This window comes from Miniopterus natalensis, chromosome X (genome assembly GCF_054644295.1).
Source record: "Miniopterus natalensis isolate mMinNat1 chromosome X, mMinNat1.hap1, whole genome shotgun sequence".
NCBI classification, from domain to species: Eukaryota; Metazoa; Chordata; class Mammalia; order Chiroptera; family Miniopteridae; genus Miniopterus; species Miniopterus natalensis.
The window spans coordinates 93081605-93098069 of NC_142103.1; the positions used below are offsets into that span (position 1 = coordinate 93081605).

The 16465-nt window shown below is 41.7% G+C and overlaps 1 protein-coding gene across 2 annotated transcripts in view; it reads right to left on the reverse strand.

Moving 5' to 3' along the window:
* The window catches only part of POLA1 (DNA polymerase alpha 1, catalytic subunit), a 267262-nt gene extending 252233 nt beyond the window's left edge, over positions 1-15029 (reverse strand). Inside the window, exons 1-6 of one of the 2 annotated variants that reach the window (XM_016209302.2) lie at positions 14949-15029; positions 9550-9674; positions 5879-5975; positions 4752-4832; positions 992-1107; positions 493-555 (exon numbers count right to left, since the gene is read on the reverse strand). In XM_016209302.2, the coding sequence (XP_016064788.1) occupies positions 493-555; positions 992-1107; positions 4752-4832; positions 5879-5975; positions 9550-9674; positions 14949-14973 (507 nt within the window). In that variant the 5' untranslated portion in view covers positions 14974-15029. Of the gene's footprint in view, positions 1-492; positions 556-991; positions 1108-4751; positions 4833-5878; positions 5976-9549; positions 9739-14948 lie in introns of those variants that run through there. The other variant, XM_016209301.2, reaches the window with a different exon arrangement.
* Positions 15030-16465: the final 1436 nt, after the last annotated feature.

Sequence of the window (16465 nt, forward strand, 5' to 3'; positions counted from 1 at the left end):
AGAAAAACGCACACCCCTAAGTGAGAGCTTAGTTTTTTGTGAAAAATTCCCGGTACAGCTGAGCCTGTCTGAGTTCTATCAGGGACAGCTCACTGACTCTCCCTTCGCTCCCACTCGGAATTCTAGACAAGGATCTCATGCCTGATCGTACAGGCTGACAGGCTTCAGTCTATTTTGGGAACATACACTGCAGCAACTGAGTACATTCCCAGAGCTCTCGTGTATATTCTTACTACCTCAAACACACCGCCGCACAGCTCTATCTACAGAATTGCATAGCTTGTAACAGCTGGAAGGTGCTCTCCCCTAAAATGGTGAGAAGAAAGCCAACTGAAGCGTTGTTGCTAACTGGTTTTGGGTTTTTTGGTGGCGGCAGTGGTGGTGTCACTGCATTTTTAAAAATTCTGACAATAGTCTGTTTTGTATAATTACTGAACTGTTTCTTCAGCCTATGTCCCCTGCATATTTAACAACTCCCGGAGATTCACTTACCTCGGTGGTCAGATCCTGTAGAATGTCACCTAGCAGATCATCCTTGGACAAGTCTACGGCTTTCTGGAAGTTATAAAGGAAGAATGAGACAGCCCTGCGCTCCCCATTTTCACCCAGACACGTCTGTGGAAGGAAGACCCTAACCTCTGCAGTCCTCACTCTGCGTACCAGTCACAGATAGTACCAACCACCCGCGTATATGCAACTCCCAAACCTATAGCTCCCGTCCTCTATTTCCATTCTCATTCCATGATCCTCCTGCTCATCACTGAAATAAACAGTCGGTTCAGCTTGTGATTCAATTTTCTTTTCTATCTCTAAGTTCCAACCAGTGAGGTGCCTAAATTCACTTAGAAATCTACATTCAACTTAGTGACTGACATTGGGAAAGTATTAATCAAATATCTGAGCTCAAATATAGAGAGCACCTATTGTCTCTATAATCAAAAATTAAATTATTTTCACAAAAGGCAAAACATAAGAAAAGCATAAAACTCACATCTACAGTTTTCTTCCCAGCACTAGCAATGAACATTGACTTGATATTGTTTGGTTTTGTCACCACAGTCTTCTTTACAGTCCTCTTTTCTTTGTTGCGTGCTTTATCACCTTTTCCTGTTGGAATATAAATTACTTAGAAACATGCACTGACGAAAGTCAAAATGAAAAAGAGCCCAGTCACCTGCTCTCCGTATATGAGAATTTGAGAAGAAAAAACCTTATGAATTCAAAATACAAAACCACGAAATTTTATGCAAGGTACAGAGGGAAGAATCTCTAAAACGAGCTGAATTCAGGAAAACTTGGGCTGAATGTTATTTCAAAAACTGATGAAAATACCCGTAAAATATCTGGATGAGTTATTAAGTGTGACTGTTTAATTGCTATTGTTAGTGTGAAGAAGCAGCTTTTTAAAAGGTGGGGGGAGGTTCCGTTTTCCCCACAGAAAGAAAAAGATTAAGCTCATCGGGAAGCAGGTGATTAGCTTAGCAGCCTTCATCAGGTCACCTTTTTAGAGCTATGCTGAATCTGAAAGGAAAACTACACTTTGAAAAACCAGGATCACCAGTTATGATATTGCAGCACCCCAATTTCCATTTTATGAACAGCAACTGGAAACACTCATTATGTTGTATCAACACTGAACAGTGGAGACACTGGCACAATAAAGAACAACTTGTGCCATGTTTTCTATTATGATCACGTGTATGTGAATCACCTATGAACTCTTCTAAGACTGTCAACTTCACTCTCGCTTTCCGAGTCATCCCGGAGCAGTCTCTACCTCAAAACGACCTAGCATGAGTAGTTGATACAGCGCGGTGGTGGCACAGGGATGCACCGACCAGGAAAGAACAGAAAGCAGAGTCCAGAAAAAGACCCAATTACTTACGGGAATTTAGCATGTAATAAAGGTGGCATCTCAAATCACTGGGGACACGATGCATTTTTTAATTAGTGCTGGCTACCCATTTGTAAAGAAAGTAACCAGTTCCAAATAGATCACAGATCAGGTCAAAATTTTTAAAATGAAACTATATGAGGGCTTTAATAAAAAAGGCAAAGTCCTTTGTAACATGAGTGTAGGTAAAGTCTAACTATGATTCAAAATCCATTTTAAAAAAAAGGTTAATACATTCAATTACACCACAAACAAGTTTACAGACAAAACAGAAGAAAATCTGACAATGTTTCACAGATAAAGGACCAATTTCCCTGATATTAAAAAAAAGCCCCAAACCCCAAACGAAATGAGGGTAATAAACACAAGCGTATGGGTCACATAAAAGTGCAGGCAGACCTCATTTTACTGTGTTTGACTTTACTGCACTTCACAGATGGTGCACTTTTACAAACTGAAGGCAAGACCCTCCTCCAGCAAAAAGATTACAACTTGCTTTTGTGCTATACTCGCTTTACTGTGGTGGACTGGAACAGAACCCGCAATACCTCTGAGGTATGCCTGTCTATATAAACAGCTATTAAGTTTCATGAAAAAATGCCCAACTTCATGTGTAAAAGAAATGCAAGTGAAAACCACAATGAAATGTCATTTCTCACACATTAGTGACAAAAATTCAAAAGCTTGACAACACACTCTACTGGCGAGGCCACGGGGTCTGAACAGACACTGGGACAGTGTTAATGGGCGTGTAAAATGGGACAATGCCTATGGTGAAGAATTTGGCAATATCTCATAAAACTTCATGTGCATTTACTCTCTGAGCCAGTAATCCCACTTCTAGGAATTTTCTCTGAGGAAAACACCATTCACAGTTATTCAATGCAGTATTATTTGTAATAGCAAATTATTGAAAATCTAAGTGTCCATTCAAGGAATCTATCTGAATAAGCCAAGGTACATCCATACAATGGAATACTATGCAGCTATATAGAAATGAAATAATAAAGATTTTCCTTGTCGAGCCCAACCTACTAATTTATAGCTGACAGAACTAATGTCCAGAGAGGTGATGGGACCCATTCAAGGTGACACAATCAACAGCACAGCCAGGACTCTAAGACAGACCTCCTTAGTTCAGGGAGATGAAAAAGCACATGGGCTCATTTCATTTCATTCTCTTCATCGTGGACTCGCAAAAGCTAGGAGCACACAGTTAGCCCCTCTGCTACCAAGTGGCACCAGTGCTAGAGTTACAGGGGTTGGCGGAAACCAGGAAGATGGTCTGATTTAAGCCATGAGTGAATAAATAAACCACGTCACACATGAAAAAAATACACATGCTTATTTTCTGTCAAAGGAAACACAGGAAGAATAATCAGAAACTATTGAAAATAGTTGGTTCCTGTGGAGATGGGTAGAGAAAAGTAGAGAGCATAATAATGACAGTAAGATCTTTTCTTAATCTCTTGATATCATTTTGATTTTTAAGTCATAAAAATGTTTTACAATATTCAAAAAATAAAATTACCCCTGGCCAGTTTGGCTCAGTGGTTAGAGCGTTGGCCCGTGGATTGAAGGGTCCTGGGTTTGATTCAGGCCAAGGGCACATGCCTCGGTTGCAGGTTCGATCCCCGGCCCGGGTCAGGGCACATACAGGAGGCAACCAACCGATGCATCCATGTGTCTCTCCCACATGGATGCTTCTCTCTTTCTACCCCTCTCCCTTTCCCTCCCTCCCTTCCACTCGCTCTAAAAAAAAACAATGGAAAAAACATCTTTGGGTCCTGGCCGATGTTGCTTAGTGGTTAGAGCGTCGGCCAGCACACTGAAGGGTCTCGGGTTCGATTCCCAGTCAAGGGCACATACCTGGGTTGCAAGTTCATCCCCGCCCCAGTCGAGGCACGTGCGGGTGGCAATCAATTGATGTGTCTCTCTCACATTGATGTTTCTCTCCCCCCCGACACTCCTCCCACCCTCTCTAAAAAGCAGTGGAAAAAATATCCGCTGGTGAGAATTAACAAACAAAAAAAAAAAGTAAAAACCAGACTTAGCCCAAGGGCTACACAGTAACAGGCATGATTTCCTCCTGGAGTAATGAAAATGGGAAACTGACGAAGGCTACACAAGTCTGTGAGTATACTAAACACCATTGAAATGTATGTATACTTTAAAAAGGGAATTGTATGGCATGTGAATTATATCTCAATAAAGCTGCTTAAAAATAAACCAGCTGTGAGTGGGCCATAGTTTGCTGATAATGAACTAAACCAAAAAACAATACTGAAGAGAATTTTCCCTTCTCATCTGATAGGAACTAAATCAGGCTTGTTTACTCAAAAAAATAAAATGTTTGCCAGTGATTGTGCAGCTAAGAAAATCTGACACATCCATTCATTATCATTTTAAATTTCAATTAAACAAAGCAAGTTGATTACTCTGAGTTCTATACCTTGTTGTAGTACTGTACTATTATCAAAGAGCTAAAATTCTAAGTACGTCACTTCAGCAGGAATTAAAAGACATCACTTATCAAAATCAGCAAGTCTAAAATGACTACAAGACTGAAAATTCCAAAATAAGTGAAAGACCAAACTCTTTGGACAATAGAGATAGAAGACTTCATTTCCTGGTGGTGTTTTTGCTTTTTACATTTAATTTTCTACACAACTATGCTCCTCTCAATAACAGAACATTTTCTATACCTAAAAACAATTGTGATAGGTCCTCTTCCCTTAAAGGAAACAGTATCTAAGTACCAAGTCATCTCAAATTTTAAACAGTTCTTTAAAACTCAAAATTTAAACAGTTCTTTAAAACTCAAAATGACCCTCTTGGAAAAACAAATTGTAGGTACCTATTTCATGGGTATCAAGAGCATCGTCTTCAAGGTCATCATCAAAAATCTCTCGGCCATCCTCCACATAGCCGACACCATCTGCAGGAACAAAATGTAATATTGGGATCAAGTTTCTAAAAGTGGCCCATATTTTAGCCATGACCAAACAAAAAAATATGTAACTTTTATACCCATTCAGATGTTCTCCTGGCCTGTGCCATTTTTAAGTGGAGCAGAATCCTATTTAAACAGGTCTCAGATAGAACAGCATCCACACAAGTTTTCTGAATCAAAACCAAAGGATATATACTATACAGACATGTTTCATTGTGCTTCACTTGACTGCGCTTCACCGATGTTGCATTTCTTTACAAATTGAAGGCAAGACCCTTCACTGTGATACTCACTTTATTGCAGTGGTCTGGAACCAGACGCACAATCTCTCTGATGTATGCCTGTACCTACCTAGGTCAGCTAGGGAAATGATCTGGCCTACAGGATCGAAGTCTGCCACATACTGTAATTTACAGCAGTTTTATTCTACCGGAAGAATCACACATATGAAAATGAAGATCACAAGCCCAGAAAAGCACCTCAGTCTACGAGGGAAAGCTGATAATAGAGCTGAGTCCAATCACAGAAGTAGAAACATAAGTATAGTCACAGGAGCAGTCCACACCTCCTCCCTGTCATCAGCATTCACACCCCCGAGAAGTCACACCGTACCTGCAGGAACCTCGAACTTTCCACAAGGGGTGTAAGCACACATGGACCACCCTTTGCGTGGTGCTTTCCACTGCCCAAGGCAGTCCTCACGCACACAGCCTCATGTTATCCTCACAGCCATTTGGGAGCCAGTTTTCCTATCCTCGCTTTACATGGGGACAGGGCACAAGTCCGCGGCTCCTCCCAGTTTTACAGGGTCATTTCCTGAAGGGTGTATACTATATCCTGAGGAATGTGCCTGGATTCTCCAAAATGCCCCAATAAATGTTCTATTGTTCTGCTTCCATGCCCTCAAATACTGTATTTGAGAAAAATCCAAACCAAAGTTATGATCTTAACAGAGCCCTACGTCTGCCCCATGCAAAGCAGTATGAAACGCAACTAAGACAGTGCAGGGCAGGCAATTTTCTCCCACGTACCATCATCCACGATCCAGTCATCATCCTGGCGTGCCTGAACCAGCTTCGAATACTGTTCTTCATCGACCTCTTCATAAACACTTGTGAAGTCCTCAACCTGCCATCAGACAAGTTTGAGAAAGCTTCAAATGGAGTGAAAGTGTTAAAAGATTCTGATGAAAAAATTGTCAAAATTGAAATCGGAATGGCAGCCTGAAGGAGTAGCTGCAACCAAATCATGAGTTCTGACATTCAACACCACTGCAGGGTTTTCCTTAAATAGACATCAATTAGCTTAGTATTCCTTTTAGGTGGGTGTTAACATAAGATATTAAATGATTCCATTAGCATAATACACTTGTCACACCATCAATTACTCATCTACTTCATAAAAAACAAACTGAATTATAGCCAATTCTTCGTTAGCTGCTTTGGGGATTATCCACTTATAATTTTCAGACTGTTTCTCTTGTACTTAGCAAACCTGTGAAGCATGTCGCCTCCCTCTCCACTAGCTCATGTTGCCCTGAGAATAGATAATTATAATAACTGTTCAACCAACCAAATGTAATTCAAAAGGACACACCTCACCCCTCACCCCTCTCCAAAAGTTAGCAAAACACACTATAGTCCACTAGAAATGGTGGACTATACACTAGACACACTAGAAATGGTTTCTGAGTGATCCCTGTTTGAATTACCGCCGATACCCCACCTTTCTCAGGTCTTGAGACTGCAGAGGCACAAACACTGAGCTACTGGAAGCAACCTAAGTGTCTGTCAACAGACAAATGAAAAAAGGGGTGGTCTATGCATACAATGGAATATGACTCAGCCATAAAAAGAATAAAATCTTGTCATTTGGGGCAGCATGGATGGACCTCACAGGCGTTATATTACATGAAATAAGTTAGACAAAGACAAATACCATATGATTTCACTTACACGTGAATCTAAAACACAAAACCAAACCGGACTCATAGTTACAGAGAACAGACTGATAGTTGCCGGGTGGGGGGTGGGCAAAATCAGTGAAGTGAACCAAGAGGTACAGGCTTCAGGTATAAAATAAGTCAGTCATGGGGCGAAGGCACAGCATGGGGATATAAACAATAACACGTATCAACTTTGCGTGATGACAAATTCAAAGGGGAACACATTCAAAAACCATTTCTAGTGTTTTGCTAAATTCTGGAGGGGGACAGAGGGGAAGATTTTTCCTTTTGAACTATATTTGGTTGAACAGTTATTAGACTTACTGTGGCGATCATTTTGTAATATCTATGAAGTCAAATCACCATGCTCTACAACGGAAGCTAATATACCATTATATAACAATTATACTTCAATTAAAAAACCAAAACACTGAGCTACCTGGAGGGCAAGTCCTCCAATCACAGAGGCTGACCGACTGCTAGAGGACCAGAGCACCGTGAACTGCTGGCGTGAACGCAGCAGCCACTTCAGCACAGGTAAAGCAACAAAGAGAACAGAGGCACACCGCTGCTGCGCCGCCGTGGCCACAGGCCATCAACTTCCCAGCTGGGAATTTGGTGGGCTGGTTAGCAAGAACTCAGGTGCCTCTTTAAAAATCCCCCCCTAATCTTGAGAGTTCTGCCTTATCAAGTGGGGGGGGGGGGGACAACTAACTCCACCTGAGGAGCTAAGACCCTAAGAAAACACACTTTGACACAGAGCTTTGAGAGCACATTGGGCAGAGCTGACTGGATTTCTGCCACACCTACGAGGCCTATAATAATTACAGGACCAGGCTTAGCTTTAACGTCCTGTTTAATCTATCCTACAGGGATCGCTGACAAATACTGATTTGGCCTTCCACCATTTGATAACAGAAACTACCTGCCCTACCAAATTAAGTTCTTCACAACCCAAACATAAACTAATCCAACTAATATTTCTGTACTGACCAATTTGGGGGGGGGGGGGGGGACAAGATAATTTTTGTTGGTTGAAGTCTATGAGGCATACCTTGTCTCTTATTTAAGCAACTCACTTATATACAGAGCCCCAGCTGGTTTGGCTCAGTGGTTAGAGTGTCGGGCCATGGACTGAAGGGTCCTAAGTTTGATTCCGGCCAGGGCATGTGCCTCGGTTGCAGGCTCGATCCCTGGCCTTGGTCAGGGTGAGTGTGGGAGGCAACAAACTGATGTGTCTCTCACATCGATGTTTCTCTCTCTCTCTCTCTCTCCCCCTGCCTTCCACTCTCTCTGAAGAGCAATGGAAAAAATATCCTCGGGCAAGGAGTAAAAAAACAAAACACCAGAAAACTTTTCTTAAAAATCATTTTGAGTAATAAGTCATTTTGACTTTCTCTCTAAAATCATTGCTACTGGTCAGCATGAACTCTTAGAGTCATGCGATTAACATCAGTGATTAAAGGGAAATCAATCACACTGCATCATCTGAAATGCCCCACAGAACTCCTTTATAGAAATACCCACAGATGGAAAGGGGGGTAGGCGGTAGTGAAGGTGGGCAAAGGGCGATAGAGACTGAAAGAGACTTTGCTTGGAGCAATGGGCACACAATGCACTGTGCAGATGACGTTTTGTTGAGTTGTACACTTGAAACCTGTATGGTTTTGCAAACCAATGTCACCCCAATAAATTCAATTAAAAAATACTTTACTCCTGTTTGGCTGGCGCGGCTCAGCCATTGAGCATCGACCTACGATCCAGGAGATCGAAGTTTGATTCCTGGTCAGGACACACGCCTGGGTTGTGGGCTCGATCCCCAGTAGGGGGCGTGCAGGAGGCAGCCAGTCAATGATTCTCTCTCATCATTGACATTTCTATCTTTCTCTCTCCCTCTCCCTTCCTCCCTGAAATCAATAAAGACATATATTTTTTAAAAATGCTTTACTGTAATCCTTTTAGCAGCCCTTTATGATCTGGTTGACTCACTTAATTGAATGAATGATGCCAAATGACAAAAATCCTCTTCTGCTTGCTTAATTGCCCAATACAGTATAGGCCAGGGTTAAACATGCATATTCTGAAGCCTGGATTCAAATCAAGCTCTGCCACTGTGACCTCAGACATCTCAGCTGCAAAATGCTCTCAATCATAGTATCTAACTTTATATGGTTGTTGGAAGAATTAAATAAATGAACATATTTGTAAAAGCACTTAGAATATTGTTGGCAAAAAGTATATTAGTTGTTATTTTCTAGTATTAATTAATCACTTTCTGGTCCTGAGGCAGTTAAGATACTCAGGAAACATGTTGAAGGTGAAGCTAGACATGTTCAGATAGTAGCCACTCTGTTTTTACCTTCAGGTCATACATAGTGGGTACAGGAGAACAGCCAAAATGGCATGACATTCAATCTTACATCAGGCACAGCAGAAATAAGGTCCAAGTACCCACCACCACTCCCCTTGCAAGTGAAATTAGGAAAAACAATTCTCTTCAAGGATAAGTAGTGCTTAACTAGACTGCTCAACACCGTAAGAGTAAAGTAAAAGCATCTCTATGGTTCCCCAACAAAGCCATGGGACTTACCAGAGATGCAGTGTGCTTAAGAAGGAAAAAAAATATATATATATAACTACTTTCATTTCAGAATTGTGAAAGCATCTGTAAAGTGCCTTACAGGAACTTTAAGGGCCAAGTGGCTATGAATTAGATGAAGCACAGAAAGGAGAAAAAACAGCAAAATGGTTACTTACTTCATATTTATACTTCTCACCGGCTTTAGCCTTTTTCAATCTTTCTAGAGCTTCCTGGCGCCCTTTCTTTGATTTCTTTTCTCTCCGGGATCGAGAAGCTACAAAACTCCCTGAATCTGACACAGCTGGAAAAAAAGCCAAATTTACATGAGATGTTATAAAATTGTCAGCCATCTTGCCTCAAAAACAAGAATACTTCTAGCCAGTAGTAATACACAATATATATATTTAAACTGTACAGTAAACCCTTGGTTTTGCAGACCTCGATTTAATTGACTTCGGATTTAACAGACAAAATTTCTGGTCCATATGTCATATGTGAAAATTAACACCTTGTTAATTTTAAAATGCTTTTAACCAAGACTTGCTTGTAATTAAATTAACGGGTTATTTTTTGCTATTAATTCACTGTTATTTTTAACAAATTTTAGCAAATAGGCCATATGATAGAAAAACACTGTAGTAATTTCGCTGACATAAATAAATATTATATATCTACAACTATGGTCTACATATTTAAATCCAACAGTCACTGCCATAAACATCTGGCAAATGATCAGCACGTGATCACACCTCACTTCGAGGTAACTGGTTCTGTTGTCCAGTGGCATGACTTTCTGCAGCAGTTTTAACACATGCAGGCAGATGTTCCCATGTGCACTACACCACACCCCAGCCATGTGCATTTGTTTACTCAAGGTGACTGGTGAATGCACTCATTTATTAGACCTATTTTGTATACATTTAAGATTATAGTAATACATAAAGAAAACTTTTCTGTGAAATTAAACTTTTCATACATAATTTTAATTACACAAACGTGTCTATATAAGTAAAAACAGGTAAACTAATTTGTCAATTTTTTAACATACATATTTGGAAAACTTTATTATTAACAGACTTTCAGATTTAACAGACACCCCCTAGCCCGAGTTAGTTCATTATATCAAGGTTTTACTATAGTTCACAAAGTTCATGGCTGAGTCCACAGCTCCTGTGACTTCAGAGATTTTCTCTGAGATATAGTTGAAACAACTAAAGCAGCTGTTATGTTTTTCCTCCAAAAAGAGAAAAATTCCAAATTCAACTGATATCTCCTAGAGACACTATAGAAGGGAGATCAGCCGCTAGTCCATAATCTTTCCATTACAAATGAGGGGCCTAGTAGTTATAAAAGAGTTGCACTCTTCTAATCAACGTTTGACAAGATTTAAGGAGCACCTGCTCTTTGCAGACTACTAGGTGCTCTGAGAGACGCAAAGATCAAAAAGATACAGTCCCCGTACTCAGAGAACTTAAAATCTAAAATGGGAGATAAACAGCAAGTAACTCTAAAACAATCTTTAGAAGTCATGCATGCCATAACAGAGGTTCAGATAATATATCTGGAATTTCAGAGGGATACATTGGGGGTTGGGAGAATTTAACAAAGATGACTCTGAAAAAATTCTGATTTACAGGTCTCACTTAGTTGGTTATAACGTTATAGGATGGTAACGAAAAATTACAAAGGTTAAAATGTTTTGTCAAAAGTTACTGAAATACCAGAGGGCTTCAGTGTTCACTCATTCAACTTCTGAATCATTCATGCTTTTGGTCATTATAAACTGACCACCTCACACACATACTGAAAAGATTTCATCCACAGGATTAAGACTTTCATATACCAGCTGATAAATAACCAAATCAAGTGAAGCAGTGCTGCCTGCCAGCCATGAGTTTAGGCTCAGCATGACTGTCATCTATGCCTGTGAAATTGAGTATTTTATTGTATTTGGTGCTAATTATTTTATAAAAAGGAGTAGGCACAGAAAAGGAAAAGTATTGATAAGAGGCATCCTAAAAGCTCCAACCCCACTGCAAAATTCTTAACAACATTAAGCGGTTTGACTAAGTGTTTGACTGAAATAGAAGATGCAATTTAAAGAACGTGTACCAAATGCTGGCAATAAACTATTGAAAACTATATCTCAAAAGTGAAGCATAATTAGAGTTCTTATTTCTGCTAGCTTCCTGGAAATGGAATCTCTTTATAACACCTCAGTCTATTGTTTGACTTTCACATTTGACTTTTAAATCCATTTTCAGAAAGGCATTAAGTAAAAAATTAAGGAATGTAGGCACTTAATGATGACAGCCACAAAATCTTGGGTGTCACTCAAATGATTTCAAAAAATCATGAGCAGGCCCACATGAAACAGTTTCGGAGATTACTGAACATAACCACTATGAGTGAAAAGCACGCCTTAGTGTGTTCCCTTCAAGATTCCTTGACTCCTCTAGATTAATCTGACAAAATCTATAGTCTTCAAATGGACTTATTCCACAGGGAACAATGTGCGGCTCTACAGGGCTTGGGGTGCAATTACAAATATGACAGAGTTGCCTGTCCTCAAAGGGCTCGCGGTCACGTAAAGCAAAAGGACTGAGCCTCCCACCATCATATAAACAGGGTGCCATATAAGAGGTAAGAACATACTGAGGAAATGTAAAAAAGAGCTGCCAATGTTCCCTGGGAAATCAGGGAAGGCTTCACAGGAAAAACTGTCCAACACAGACCCAGGAAGAGTAGAATTTCACTACTGGGGTACAGGGTAAAAAGTGGTACAAGCAGAGGAAAAGGCATGAGCCAAATTACAAAGGGATAAAGGTGGAAAGTGTATTGAGAAACCGAGAGGAAGCCAGTGTGGCAGGTAAAACATGACCATGTAGTGTGAGCAGGAGAATGGGAGATTAGGAAGAAGCTGCACAGCCAGCTCTGCCACTTACTGGACCACACGAGACCACGGCCTCTCTGAGCAGCAGTGGCCAGCTGTCTGGACGTGCTGGTGAGACATCCCCCTTATAAGTCTTGGGACACAGAGGCCATGTCCTGCCACAGAAGCTGAAAAGGCAGATGCTCTTTCCCAGACACCCTTGCAGCTAGGGCATGGGCATATAAAATAGGCTTCACCAATTAGGAACACCTGCTCAGACTTTAAATCAGAAGCCAGTGTCAAAAGGAAAGGGGGTGGGCTAAGGGAAGATTCTATAAGTAGCAACAGCTGCAGGATTAAGTAACAGTGCCAGCAACGTTAACTACAGCTATAACCTCAAGTACTTGGCCATGGTTGGCAGCGACCTCCGCACTGGACCAGTTTTTTGACATGATTTTAATCACTATTCCTGGCTAAGCAGTCCCCAGGCTGACTCTCCAGTCCTCCTGGAGTTTCTGTGAACAACACAATAGCATTCTAATAAATTCCTCTTCTGTTTAAATTAGCTAGAACTTCACAAATGGAAAATAACTGGCAATGGCTAATTGTTTCCTTTATTATTATTATTTTTATCTTTCAATGGTCAATAAAATTATTTTAAAAAAATTAACTAGACTTGGTTCCTGTAGCTTACACCTAAGGGCTCAGACTAATGCACTACCTCAGGGTCCTCATCTGTGAAATGGGGATAATCATGCCTGCTTCATACAGTTGTTAAGGGGTAAATGAAGATACTCAGCTGTGTACTCAGCAATATAAGAGAAGCTCATTTAGTGAGTGAGTGAGAGAGTGTGTGTGTAGATGCAGGGTAGTCACTCTCTCACAGGCACACGCACACACACACACCACATACTTAGCATTACCATGGTCTATCGTCTAGAAAACAAAAATAAAGCAAAGCAGTTTTCTCAGGGAAGCCTGAACATAGGACTGCATATAATTAGGCGTTTATGATCTCAACTCCATGAAAACAAAAAGCATGTCCAGCTTACCTACCGCTGTAACACCAGAGCCTGGCAGAGTGCCTATGCCTAGTAGGTACAGAATAAATACTTGCTGAATGAACAAATGAATGAACCATTGCACATACTTTATTTAATCATTAATTCTCCCTGGTCTCTTTTCATATATAACAGCTAGTTAATAGACCTTTCAACTCTTCACTGCCATTGTCAAGGTACCCCACCTAACACTCGAGGGGAGAAGGCCTAGATTTTCCTTTTTGGAATATGTCTCCAATGCTTCACGTAATAAGTTAGCAAAAGAAAAGAATAAGCATGAAAAAAAATCCAGTTGCTAAAGTTTAAATATTTGGTTCAAAATTAGCATCTGAAGTACCCCCACCCTCCCCAAAAGCAGACAGACACTAGCATGCAGCAGTCTTTCAGGCAACAATCATTCAGTCTGCTCTAAAGGAAAAATTCCAGTCACAAGTCTCCAGCAACACTTAATCAACACCATGACTTAAAAGGGGTCTCAAGATTGCACAGTATCCTCCAAAGAGTGATTTCTTGATGTTCACAGATGTACAGTTTTTAGGGTGAAGAAACAGCTTAGTGGCAAATCACTGATGTAGGGCTGCAAAGACTGTTCAGAGTACTCACATCCTACATCCCATTTGTAATCCAGGCTAGTAGACTCTCCAAAATAAATTGTCTTCAAAGACAAAAGGCTAGAACAATTGAAATCTCTGATTCACATCTAGGTGAATGCAAAGGAAGCTGATTAGGAAGCAAGTTCTCATTAGTAGCGATGCATTTGAGTGACAGGAGGAGTGACGCTTCAGCTAAGAAAGTGAGGCATCTGATTTTAAGTTAGAAGTTCCCTGAAGTTAAGTCACACTTTAGTTGAGCACTGTTCAAAAAATCAGAAATCAGACAAAGCTATTTGCATTTTTGTACTCTATTTTTTTTAAATGAAAGATTACCACTGAAAACGGAGTGACACAGGGCATCTCAAATGCTGCTGAACTGATACTTTTCTTTTTAAGCTTCATCAGAGATGACTAGATTGTGAACACTATTTCTACGCAATACTTGAAGAACTTTCCATAGAATTTGAAAGAAAAATTATTAATGCATAAAATAGAAACCCGGTAGCTAAAAAGAAAAAAAATGCATCTATATGTTCTGGTCACAGCACCGAAAGTTTTCTTTACACGGTAGAACAAGTTTCCTGGGAGTTTCTATAAAGGGGATGGCACACATCCTAGCCCTCAAGCGAATAGTTGGGGTGGCAGCAGTGAAATACTTTCAGTCAAAACCGTGCCCCACGGGGGCCGGTCTCGATAAAGGTGTGCCCGGATCGAGGGACATGACTCACCAAAAGAAAAGAAAAGAAAAAAGAAAGAAAGGCAAGCTAGTGTGGGGACCCGCCGGGACCGAGGTGACACAGCCTCCCAATTAAAAAGCCCCCCAGGGGGGCTGCCAGGAGCAAACGGCCCTGCAGGGAAGCCCGGTCCTAAGCCTGATAAGCCCCAGCCCCGGGCGACCAAGGTCCGCGCCCAAACAGAGCCGCGGGGCGACCCGGGAGCGCGCCTCCCTCGGGAAAAATTAGAGAGACCCATCCTCTAGCCCCCACCACCCACGATCATGCCACGGTCCCCGCAATCCCAACCCGGGACCCCGCGTGGCCCCCGCTCACAGTCGTCGCCGTGCACCGGCGCCATGGTCCCGGAGTCTCTCGATTCCCCGCCAAGCAGCCTGAAACTGAAACGGGGGCAGATACAGGCGCCAGCCTGAAAGCCAATCAGCGGCTCCGGAGGCTGCGGACTTCCGCCCGGAAGGCCCCTGACGTGCGGCGCCGCCGTGCCCCGCCCCGGGTCTTCCCGCGGGCGCGCGTTTGGGGACCTGCGGTCGACCCCCGAGGGGAAAACGCCGCAGCGGAGCCGGGGCCGAGGAGAGCAGGAAAAAGAAGCGGTCGGGCGCTGGAAAGAAGCAGCCTGGAGCTCCTCTGCGCAGGCGCATCCGTACTGATGGGAAAAGATATGGGTGGGTTGGAACAGGGCTCTCTGGTTCTGAGAGGTGATTTTCCCGGAAAAGAGACGCGGGCGGGCGGTACGATAGGCGTGGCTGGACCGGTTTCCCAGAAGCCTGGGAAAGTGGCGCACTCTGCGTCTGCATTGATTCTTTGCTTCTCAGAGTCTCAGAGTGTGAACACAGTTGCTGTGTGCCTCCACATAAAGGTATGTACACCATCCTAGCCAAATGACCAAAAGTAGCATCACCAATAAGGGGCAATTAATCATATGCCTCCTGATATGATGCACTTGGAAAAAGGAACATCACCTATATAGCCTTCATGCAAAAAAAAATGTTTAACCTGAATCGAACCATGAAGAAATAATCAGATGTATTCAAAGCACAGGGCAAAAGACATCTGGCATGGACTCCTCCAGAATGTCGATGTTATGAAAGACCAAAAAGGCCTTTAGATTCTTGTGTGTGGTACAAAGCATACAATGTATGCATCTCATTTACTGTTTAACAAACAATAAAAACAGAGACATCTGCATGTATATCTTAACAAGAGAACACTAATTAAGCCAAGAACTTAGAATGAGAATTAACCATCTTCGAGTACCATTTTATGTAGAAGTAATTTTAGCCACCAAGGCCAAGGTATCTGAATCCTTTTCTTAAACTCACTAGTGTATAATGTTCTTGGCACCGCCCCCCCCGCCCCCCCCAGAGAGCAATGTTAGATCCATGCCCTCAAGTGATTCAACATGAATTATTGACCAATGGGCAGATCTTTTGTGATTACTGAGCCCTGGATGATGACGTAAATATGCAGTGTCAGCATGAATAAAATCTGTCCCAAAGACAAATAGCTATACTAATGCTTCAGAACCTTCTAAACCAGCAGCATGAACTCACACTTGGGAATGGAAAACCAGAATCCATCTGGGAATTATTAAAGGTATTGAAGCAAAGTTAAGAAAGAGTTACGAGTTAGAACATTAATCATATATAGTCAGTCAATAGTGGATTTTAGCTGAGGATGGCAGCATGGACGTTTCTTGATTCACATATGGCCATAAAGTTTATAAAGTTTAGAGCAGTAGCCCTGGCCAGTTTGTCTCAGTGGTTAGAGCGTAGGTCCACAGACTGAAGGGTCCCAGGTTCGATTCCAGCCAAGGGCATGTACCTGGGTTGCAG